This window comes from Nerophis ophidion, linkage group LG12 (genome assembly GCF_033978795.1).
Source record: "Nerophis ophidion isolate RoL-2023_Sa linkage group LG12, RoL_Noph_v1.0, whole genome shotgun sequence".
Lineage (NCBI taxonomy): Eukaryota > Metazoa > Chordata > Actinopteri > Syngnathiformes > Syngnathidae > Nerophis > Nerophis ophidion.
Window position 1 is genome coordinate 32,423,219 of NC_084622.1, and position 12,150 is coordinate 32,435,368.

Here is a 12,150-nt window from a genome sequence, read left to right on the forward strand (position 1 = left end):
TAGACGGCCACTTTGTTTCATTGCGATAAGCCAAAATAAATTACCAAGCGTCACAGACTTTCTACCTGTCCAAGATAAATAACTAAGCTTTAGTTTCTACATCAATTTAGAACTTTTTAATGGACTAAAACAATAAATGGGTTGTACTTGTATAGCGCTTTTCTACCTTCAAGGTACTCAAAGAGCTTTGACACTACTTCCACATTTACACACACATTCACACACTGATGGAGGGAGCTGCCATGCAAGGCGCCAACCAGCACCCATCAGGAGCAAGGGTGAAGTGTCTTGCTCAGGACACAACGGACGTGACGAGGTTGGTTCTAGGTGGGATTTGAACCAGTGACCCTCGGGTTGCGCACGGCCACTCTCCCACTGCGCCACGCCGTCCCAATGACACAAGTCACCTCTAAAAGGGGAAAAACAGAATGAATTGACGTTTCTTTTAATAATGATGTGCTAAAATGAACTAGTGTGGATCATTAATTCATTGAAAGCTAAAAGTACGGGGGATAAAGTTAGTTATTTTATTGTGACAATGCTGTGGGTCAGCTGTTGGTGTAATCCTAGGATGCAGAAAAGGCAAGCGTCGTGCAGGCAGAAGGTACTTTAATTAGGAACAAGGCAGAAGAAAAACAACAAAGTCTAGACTGGGTAACTAGAAGACAACAGAACACTTTGGCATACAGTTGCAGTAGAGAATGAAACGGCACTAAAAGGGGTGGTAAAGGTGAAAATATCGGAACTATTTAACAATGGCGAACAGGTATGGTGGCAGGACAAGGAATACCGTATAAAGTGAGGGCTTAACAAACAGGAAATACTGACAAAACAAGAGTACCAGGACAGGAATTGATACTGATCACAGGAAAATACCAAACACAGTTCAAATTGTCTTGTGGGATAATGACATTTCTACTATTTTCATGTACTGTGTTCCCCTCGATTATCATGGGGGTTACGTACAAGACGCACCGCACCGTGCACGTTGTAAGTGAATTTCCACAAAGTAGGGTTGTATTCATTTGAATAATTTTGTAAATATTATATGCGTTTAACATTTTTATAAGCTCACCGCACACTTCCAATGCTCTTAAACACTTCATACACTCTAAAACTGAAATATTTTAACTTGAAAACTCAAATCTCAATGTATGCAATGGTACTTTAAAATATTCGATTCACTCTTGACTGCAGTAAGTAAACCGCAAAGTGGCAAGGTAACACGGTAGTACTTAATTCTGTCTATCGGAGATGGGGGGATTTTTTTCAACTTTACACAAGTAGGGTTTCGATCAAATTAAGGAAGACACAAAAAAGGTTTCTTATAACCTTAAAGTAGGGATGGGCAATATTGCTTTTTTAAATTCCACAATATTTTCAGGCCATATCGCTATATACAATATATTTCTCGATATTTTGACTTAGCCTTGAATGAACACTGGATATATATAATCACAGCAGTATGGTGATTCTATGTGTCTACATTAAAACATTTTTGTTCATAATGCACTAATATATGCAACTTTTAAACTTTCGTGCAGAGAAGGAAATCCCAACTAAGTCAATTTACCAAAACTGTATTTATTAAAGTTATAAGCAGATGACTTTTCAAATGATGCTACATATTAGCAGTAATGCTACTTTTGGTAGCAACGCTTGTGCCTCACACATGACAAATTAAAGTTGTCTATTCGACATATTCCCGCTTGAAGCCGAAACACCGCCAGACGATGGACCCCTTGCTGTTTTTCTTGGGAATTAATTCTTCCTTCATTTGTTACGAGATTCGCACCTTCTTTCTTTCGCAACAACCCGCTAGCATCACAGCTAACGTTAGCCACGCCGCTACCTCTCTGCTGGGCGAGTGCGTGTACGTATGTGATGTATGACGTGACAGTATGTGACGTATGTAAGAATGTGCGCCTGCTTGTCTGTGAGAAGGAGAAACAGGAAAGAGTGAGAAGAGCCTGTAGTGTAATGCCCACAGCTAAAAACAACTGCGTGAGAACGTCTACTCAAATATTACGATATCGCTTAGAGACAAACCTGCGATTTATATTGTATATCGATATACCTTACCTTAAAGGCAATTTTTAAAAAAGAACAAATGAAGTTTCATGTGTTTGAGTGCTCACCTTGCATACTGCATCCAGGTCCCATGCAGGACTGAAAATCTTGAGTGTGGGGGCACGGAACACTGAGGTCTAGCTGTGCCTTAAGCATCCTCTGTCTCATCCGTCTGCCTTTCTCACATGAGGCACTGCTGCAGGCCGACCAGGGCGACCAGCCGGAGTAAATACACGTCTCGGGGGTGTCATCTAGGACAGAAAATTTGAATGCTAATTTCAGGGATGTCAAAAAAACATGCACTCTTTACAAATCATGTTTAATCCTTTACATGAATGGTTAAATGTCTCGATGTGTTTTTTTTCTTTGTCTGGTTTGACAAGGATACACACGGGTGAGTTGTAAAAACTGGTTAAATATCCCAGGAGCCATCATGTTACATGTTAGTTCATGTACCGCTTTCATGCAAATAGACACATTTTTCTATTTTAGCAGTGAAGTTTTGTAATGAGTCAAACAGTGAGACAGACCAGGCGATATAGCTCGGTTGGTAGAGTGGCAGCAACTTGAGGGTTCCAGGTTCGATCCCCGCCTCCGCCATCCTAGTCACTGCCGTTGTGTCCTTGGGCAAGACACTTTACCCACCTGCTCCCAGTGCCACCCAAACTGGTTTAAATGTAACTTAGATATTGGGTTTCACTATCTAACACGCTATGAGTCACTAGAGAAAAAGCACTTTATAAATATTAGGGCTGCAAATCTTTGGGTGTCCCACGATTCGATTCCATATCGATTCTTGGGGTCACGATTCGATAATATATCGATTTTTCCGATTCGATTCGATTTTCGATTCAAAAACTATATTTTTCCGATTCAAAACGATTCTGTATTCATTCAATACATAGGATTTCAGCAGGATCCACCCCGGTCTACTGACATGCAAGTAGAGAAGTATATATATTTTTAAAAAGCTTTTATAATTGTAAAGGACAATGTTTTATCAACTGATTGCAATAATGACTATCAATAAAAAATAAGACTTATTTTATCTTTGTGAAAACATTGGACACAGTGTGTTGTCAAGCTTATGAGATGCGATGCAAATGTAAGCCACTGGGACACCATTGTTCTTTTTTTTTTATTTTTATAAATGTCTAATGATTATGTAAATGAGGGATTTTTAATCACTGCTATGCTGAAATTACAACTAATATTTATACTGTTGTTGATAATATTAATTTTTGTTTCACTACTTTTGGTTTGTTCTGTGTCATGTTTGTGTCTCCTCAATTGCTCTGTTTATTGCAGTTCTTAGTGTTGCTGGGTCAGGTTTGGTTTTGGAATTGGATTGCAATGTTATGGTATTGCTGTGTAGTGGTTTGTTGGATTGATAAAAAAAAAATAATTAAAAAAAAAAAAAAATTTAAAATGAGAATCGATTCGTATTTGAATCGATTTTTTCCCACACCCCTAATAAATATAATTCACTTCACACTGATTTTGAATGTAATAAAAGCACATTAGACCAGGGGTGTCAAAATCATTTGACATCGGGGGCCACGTGGAGAAAAATCTACTCCCAAGTGGGCCCGACTGGTAAAATGACTGCACAATAACTTAAAGATAAAGACAACTTGGGATTGTTACTTTTGTTTAAAAATAGAACGAGCACATTCTGAAGTTGTACAAATCATAATGTTGTTGTGTTTTTTTTCTACATTTTCTTTATTTCTCGTTTTTTCCTGAATAAATTATGTGGTAATGTTCATTAGTCAATTCATTGGTGTTAATTTTCAATCTATCAAGATAAAACAATTAACGTATTTTTTTAACTATAAGTCGCAGTTTTTTTCTAAAGTGCTTGGGTGCGACTTATACTCAGGAGCGACATTACCGTTAATTATCAAATAATATTATTTAGCTCATTCACGTAAGAGACTAGACGTATAAGATTTTATCGGATTTAGCAATTAAGAGTGATAGATTGTTTGGTAAACGTATACGTTAACGCATGTTCTATATGTTATAGTTATTTGAATGGCTTTTACCATAATACGTCACATTAACATAGCAGGCACCTTCTCAGTTGGTTATTTATGTGTCATATAACGTACACTTATTCAGCCTGTTGTTCACTGTTCTTTATTTATTTTAAATTGCCTTTCAAATGTCTATTTTTGGTGTTGGGTTTTATCAAATAAATTAACCCCAAAAATGCGACTTATACTCCAGTGCGACTTATATATGTTTTTTTTTCTTCTTTATTATGCATTTTCGGCAGGTGCGACTTATACTCTGAAAAATACGGTATATCAAAATCAACTTACAGTTAGTTATTTATGTAGTTTGATCATTTTCCCCGACTGATGTACAAACATCTTATGTTTTGTTTTGTACATAAGTAGCATCATCTACAGAGATACAAAGAATTGCTATTGCGACATCTAGTGGACACATTTAAAACAGCAGTTTCTTTCATTCAAAAATTTCCGGTTCATTTTTATACTCAGCAAACCCATCCCACGGGCCGGATAAAACTTGTTCACGGGTCTGATCCGCCCATTGGGCCGTACGTTTGACACCCCTGCATTAGAATGAAAGAAAACAAATTCTTGTTTGTGGTATGTAGCCTGCCTACTGCAAGTGATTTGTCCCCAGTCACAAAACTTATGCTTGGTAGTTCAACCACTGGTGTAACAATGAAACGTACATATAAGACAAGTTTAATTTATTTTCTCTAGTGATGCAGTGATTGCGAATAATGTACCTTTCTCCGTTTCCTCTTGACCAATGTCTGCTACAATGTCATCAATGCTGTCTGGGACCACATTGCACTGCTCTCCCTGCATGCAAACAATGACAAGTGTTATAACACAGCAATGATGCAATTGAAAAATCATGACCGTATTGAAAACAGCGGAGAATACATTTTACCTTCCTAGCGATGCGTTCCACCACGAGTCTGGCCACAGGTGTAATTGCCCCGCCCTCAGGGTCATAGAAGGGGCTCTGAGGATGATCCAAACTAGTCAAAGGTCGGATCTTATCTTGAGGAGTGGTGGGCTTGTTTGGTGACTAAAAAACACAAAACAAAAAGCACACAAAACCTCTGAAGTAATTATACAAAATAACACACAAGAAAAGTTATTTGAGATTCCAATCAAGTTATGTTAAAAATGGGAGCAGCTGCACTCCATGTAACAACAACACTTTCTGCGCCTGAATTCCAAGTGTGGCAAGTGGCCCATGCATCGCTACAAGAAATAATCTTCATCATTAACACCATGTATGATTAATATCTGACCATGTGGGGCAGATTTATTAAAAATTGTTTACATTATTGTGCCAAATCACAGACTGACCATCAAAGTTTTTCGTTATGTCCCGCCTAAATCTTATGGAATTGGCTAAAGTGCTTGGTATCTAAGTAAGTACATTTTATTTATAAAGCGTTTTTTTTTATATAGATACAAATTTCAAAGTGCTGTGTGAAACAGGTGAATTTAAACAGCCATTAAATAAAACAGCAATATAGTAACAATTATTTTGAAAAATTATAAAAAATAAAGTGATTTTGTCCATTAACTAAATGCTTTTCTAAAAAGCAAAGTTTTCAGATGTGTTTTAAAAGAGTCGACACAGTCAAGCTCACAGAGGGACTGGTGCAAGTCATTCCAGAGTCTGGGGGCTACAGCCTGGAATGCCAGGTATCGCTGGGTTTTAAAATGAGCTTTTGGGATCCTGAAGGCCGAGGGCTGCGCCAAGAAGTGTAGGGGCACAATAAATCAGCGATATACTTAGGGGCCCCGCTATGCAACGCACGGAAAGTCAGGACTAAACTCTATACTAAATTTGACTGGATGGGGGTAATGTTGGAAGCCACATTCTGTACAGTCTGTTCTTTTTAGAGTTGACTTGTTGAAACAAGTGAAAACAGAATTAAAATAGTCAATGCAAGACAAGATGAGTGGGTGAATGATCATTTCGAGTTCCGTTTTTTACAATAATTTGTTCCACTTTAGAGCTATTTCTCAGGTGATAAAAAGAGTTTCAGTCAGTTGAGCATGGTGACCCTCCACAGACATTGACCAATCAAACACAACCTCAAGGTTTTATGAGGCTGCTTTTAACAGATGCACCCAAAACACCAAGGGAGTTCTTAATCAGGAAATATTTTTATCGGGAGCAATGATCAGCGATTCCGTTTTGTTCGAATTTATCTGAAAGAAATTCAAAGACAACCAAACAATAAATGACAAATCATAAAAAACATTTTAAAAATTACCAAAACGATCAAACGACAAAAAGCATCAGTAGTAACAAAAATAAAACAGGCCCCAGCACAAAAACTTGACACTGTTAGACATGACATCTTTAAAAGCAACAATAAAGATTATTTCATTTATATAAGTAAACCACACGAGAATATCATCAGAAAACCCCATCTCAGATTTGAGTCGATTGATCCACATCATCAAAGACAGATGTCAAATCGAGTAAAAGCAAAAACCATGTAGCAAACCAGAGTCAGCGGTCATCATCATGTCACTGGAAACTTTCAAAAGAGCCGTTTGGGTAGAGTGGATTGACCTGAAGCCAGATTGATATTTTTCATAAACATCATGCTGTTCCAAAAATAGAGTTAGCTGCTAAGCTACCATTTTTCCCCATGATTTTTAGACATAAGGGAAGTTTAGATATCCATCAATTTTCTACCTCTTGGCCCTTTCAGGGTTGTGGGGGTTGCTGGAGCCTATCTCAGCTGCATACGGGCAGAAGGCGGGGCGCATCCTGGACAAGTCGCCACCTCATTGCAGAAGTTTAGGGTCATCATTGTCACCGACGTCCCACTGGGTGTGAGTTTTCCTTGCCCTTATGTGGGCCTACCGAGGATGTCGTAGTGGTTTGTGTTGTGGTTTGTGCAGCCCTTTGAGACACTAGTGATTTAGGGCTATATAAGTAAACATTGATTAATTGATGATTGATTTATAGGCTCCACTGGATCAAGATTAGGCTTTTTAAGAATGGGATTCACCACAGTATGCTTAAAAAAGCTAGGGATCAAGCCAGACTGAAGTGAAAGGTTTATCATTTTACGGCAATCATAGTACGGCAATTACGCTTGTGCCCGCTGTCTTTGTTACCGTGATTTAAAATTTAATACTAATTTTTAATTAAAGGCCTACTGAAACCCACTACTACCGACCACGCAGTCTGATAGTTTATATATCAATGATGAAATATTAACATTGCAACAGATGCTAATACGGCCTTTTTAGTTTACTAAATTGCAATTTTAAATTTCGCGCGAAGTATCCTGTTGAAAACGTCGCGGTATGATGACGCGTGCACGTGATGTCACGGATTGTAGCGGACATTTTGTTCCAGCCCAATCCCAGCTATAAATCGTCTGTTTCAATCGCATATTTACACAGTATTCTGGACTTCTGTGTTGCTGAATTTTTTGCAATTTGTTCAATTAATAATGGAGATGTCAAAGACGAAAGATGTAGGTGGGAAGCGGTGTATTGCGGCTGCCTTTAGCAACACAAATACAGCCGGTGTTTCCTTGTTTACATTCCAGAAGGTGAAGCTTTACTATGGAACGGAGTGGTCAAGCGAACATGGTTCTCTACCACATGTCCACCGGCAGGTTTCAGTGAGAAAATTGTGGTAATAAGTTGGCTCTTACCGTAGATATGAGCGGAGCCTGCGTCGTTCCTCGTGCACCTGTCAAAGAGGCAGCTGCGGACTCTCTTACCTCCTTCGACCGGCCTCCTCCTACCGGCTGCCCCCGAACGTGGGATGCTTCCACCGTCCCGACCGGCTGCCTTCGATTAGCCTCGTCGAGAAACGTGGCTTCCCTCAGAGACACTGGCGGTCACCACACCCGTGGCCACACCCCTCTGACTTTCAGGTACAACCATATAATCTCACTGATAAGGGATTTTCCAAAATTATCCTAGTAAATGTGTCTAATAACATCTGAATCGCTCCCACTGCCCTGTCTTTTTTTTCTTTTTCTAGTCCTTCACACTCACTATCCTCATCCACGAATCTTTCATCCTCACTCAAATTAATGGGGAAATTGTCGCTTTCTCAGTCCGAATCGCTCTCGCTGCTGGTGGCTATGATTGTAAACAATGTGAAGATGTGAGGAGCTCCACCACCCGTGACGTCACGCGCACATCGTCTGCTACTTCCGGTACAGGCTAGGCTTTTTTATGGGCGACTAAAAGATGCAAACTTTATCGTCAATGTTCTCTACTAAATCCTTTCAGCAAAAATATGGCAATATCGCGAAATTATCAAGTATGACACATAGAAAGGACCTACTATCCCCGTTTGAATAAGAAAATCTCATTTCAGTAGGCCTTTAAACTTTGGAATAAGGCTTTGAGATAACAAAATGTAGAAAAAGTGAAGCACTACGATTACTTTCCGAATGCACTGTGTTACTGTATATGTGTGTGCTGCATGTCAACAACATGACAATACGCCACAGAGACCACACAAGGCCATAAATGAGGCGAGAAATGAGTTACTCCATGGTGACAGCCAAAATCCTAAATCAAAACAGACGGGTCTTATCCACTTTTGCACAATTTTACCCGCAGTCTTAGTAGATGACCAGAAATCTCATTTCAGTAGGCCTTTAAATAACGATGTAATATAAAACACAACATCCATCCATCCATCCATTTTCTACCGCTTATTCCCTTTCGGGGTCGCGGGGGGCGCTGGCGCCTATCTCAGCTACAATCGGGCGGAAGGCAGGGTACACCCTGGACAACATACTGTACAAAATAGTCCTTCGAAACCACTGTCACCGCGGCGACACGTGACTGTCACATGCACTGTACAGAAACCCACACGTTCTGCTTGGAAGTCTTAAATTTAACAAAAAATAAACTAATCTATTTTCGTTCCTACTCTATTTGCATCAATTCACAATACTGTCAATTACAAGATGTACTGTTTGTGTTAGCCTGCAGTCAAGTGCCCAGTTTAAAAAAATAACATTTATTAAAAATATACCCGTTGGAATTGAGTTGCGCCCACTTGAGGCATTCAATGCAATGACAGTAGAGTGAAAGTGACTGAAATTGATAATTGCTATTATTTTAATCCATCTCTTGTTTTTTTCATATTATTATTCACTTTTGCTATTTTGTATGTTTTTTTTTCCATCCATCCATCCATTTTCTACCGCTTATTCCCTTTCGGGGTCGCGGGGGGCGCTGGCGCCTATCTCAGCTACAATCGGGCGGAAGGCGGGGTACACCCTGGACAAGTCGCCACCTCATCGCAGGGCCAACACGGATAGACAGACAACATTCACACTCACATTCACACACTAGGTCCAATTTAGTGTTGCCTATCAACCTATCCCCAGGTGCATGTCTTTGGAAGTGGGAGGAAGCCGGAGTACCCGGAGGGAACCCACGCATTCACGGGGAGAACATGCAAACTCCACACAGAAAGATCCCGAGCCTGGATTTGAACCCAGGACTGCAGGAACTTCGTATTGTGAGGCAGACGCACTAACCCCTCTGCCACCGTGAAGCCCGTATGTTTTTTTTTTAATACGAAATATTAAACCATTTAATTAGCACAACACGTGACGTTGCAGAAACGTGCTGTCGTAAAAATTGCAAGTGAAGGAAGTGACGTAGTATTTGCACATGTAGAACCAAACATGTAGTAGGGACATAAAATAGGTTCTTGAGACTTTTTTGTGTGTCGTGTCAGATCACACGTGTCCACCAAATTTCATAAGGAGCCATTAAATTGGCAAGATCTATTTCTTTTCTTCTTCATTTTTATGTAAAGGCAGCAATACTGAATGAGTTCCAAGAAGGCCCTTCACACTGCTATTACTTTGTGATCAGGGCCAAATGAGTACTGTTTATAGAAGGGAGATTATTGGAGGTCTAAAATAACATTGAAAAGCAATCAAATAACTATCTCACTTATGTAGATTCCTATTTGGTAGGGCAGTTTATCTTCTAACCTACTCAGTGGCCCAGTGGTTAGAGGGTCCGCCTTGAGATCGGTAGGTTGTGAGTTCAAACCCCGGCCGAGTCATACCAAAGACTTTAAAAATGGGACCCATTACCTCCCTGCTTGGCACTCAGCATCAAGGGTTGGAATTGGGGGTTAAATCACCACTGCTCCCCTCACCTCCCAGGGGGTGAACAAGGGGATGGGTCAAATGTAGAAGACACATTTCACCAAACCTAGTGTGTGTGTGACAATCATTGGTACTTTAACTTAACTTTAACTAAATATGTCAAGTCCTCATCTTTTTATCAAATATCAGCATCTATAGTTCTCATTCATCCAGGTCATTGTATTCTTAGGGCATTCAATCAGCAAGTAGACACTTCAGTTGGTCTTAGAAGACGTTTCGCTTCTTATCTGAGCAGGCTCCATCAGTTCATCCTCAGACTTAGATTGGACAGATGTAGTCCACAAGGACTACATCTGATAAGTTGGTCAGATCAAGCATGCTCGGACAAAAGGTGAAACAGCAATTGATTGAATGCCCTGAGAAAATCCTTGTCTGTGTTTGCTGATTTACCCTCAACAGTGACATATTTAGGGACATCTGATCAATCTGCTGAGAGACCAACAAGATGTACTAACCACTATATCCAACATCTGCATGTGTGAAGTAAAAAGTATTAAATCCAATTACTTCATACGAGATACCACTGTCAGTGCCAGCATCCCAGGGAATCAGCTCTGTCTCCAGTCGTTGGACCCAGCCGCAATCCTTGGTACAAAGGTCCTCTCCTGATAGTCCCACGTTCCAATCAGGACTAGGCCCCAGCATGGCGAGGAAGGACATCAGGTGCCGAGTTTGGTCCACGGAAAACTCTGCAGATGGAGCGGCACGCCTGTGGAGAAAAAGGGAAGGAAATTAGTTCTAAAGATGGTCCATCCACCTATTTTCTAGACCATTTATTTTAGGTCACAGGGACAATAGAGGGAGGAACATACAGTGGCTTAGGATTTTACACACTATGGATGACACTGTAAGAAATTATTTATTGAAACTGTGGTGTTTGTACATAGTAACGGCTTATGTTTAACAATGGTAGAGAAAATAAAAAAAAAACTGTAAAATACAAAAAATATAATATAATATCCCTCTATTCAGACTTTTTTTTATATACAAAGTACAGTTCCTCGGATGATTCTTGTCCAGCTCTGCATGACAACTTCACTTTTATTTCTGTAATTTCTTGTTCCCGCCTGCGTTTCCATTCATCCATCCCTAGATGGTGTTACTTTCAGTAATAGGTGGAATAATTAGGCACACCCACAGCTACACAAAAAGCAGCAAAGGCGTGGCGCAGTGGGAGAGTGGCCGTGCGCAACCCGAGGGTCCCTGGTTCAATTCCCACCTAGTACCAACTTTGTCACGTCCGTTGTGTCCTGAGCAAGACACTTCACCCTTGCTCCTGATGGGTGCTGGTTGGCGCCTTGCATGGCAGCTCCCTCCATCAGTGTGTGAATGTGTGTGTGAATGGGTAAATGTGGAAGTAATGTCAAAGCGCTTTGAGTACCTTGAAGGTAGAAAAGCGCTATACAAGTACAACCCATTTATCATTATTTATTTAAAGCTTTCAAGCACAGCTGCTGCAACAGGAATACATCATACGTCGGATCTCTACACAACTCCATGTGTGCTGTATCCTTCAATACTTAGAGCTGCTTATACCCAGTGATGGGCAAGCTACTTGGAAAATCTAATTTAATGCTTTTAGTGCCATTTTTAATGGCACTAAAAGAAAATGTATTGCCCATGTCTGACTGCGCATGGTTATCATCTCCATACACACAATTGTAAGCGTTTGACGATGTAATGTTGAACAGTTGAAAACGTTTACATTAACTGGTAATATCTAGTGAATTAGAATTGGCTAACAAGAGAATGTATTCTTGTTTATTTACAAACCCTGTTTCCATGTGAGTTGGGAAATTGTGTTAGATGTAAATATAAACGGAATACAATGATTTGCAAATCATTTTCAACCCATATTCAGTTGAATATGCTACAAAGACAACATA

General features: G+C 40.0%; 1 protein-coding gene across 2 annotated transcripts in view; it reads right to left on the reverse strand.

The window, feature by feature from the left end:
• The window catches only part of spon1b (spondin 1b), a 189,815-nt gene that overhangs the window by 39,155 nt on the left and 138,510 nt on the right, over positions 1-12,150 (reverse strand). For both annotated transcript variants that reach the window (XM_061917389.1, XM_061917388.1), the window contains exons 8-11: positions 10,772-10,973; positions 5,005-5,145; positions 4,838-4,913; positions 2,139-2,321 (exon numbers count right to left, since the gene is read on the reverse strand). In XM_061917389.1, coding sequence (XP_061773373.1) covers positions 2,139-2,321; positions 4,838-4,913; positions 5,005-5,145; positions 10,772-10,973 — 602 coding nt within the window. The remainder of the gene's footprint in view (positions 1-2,138; positions 2,322-4,837; positions 4,914-5,004; positions 5,146-10,771; positions 10,974-12,150) is intronic.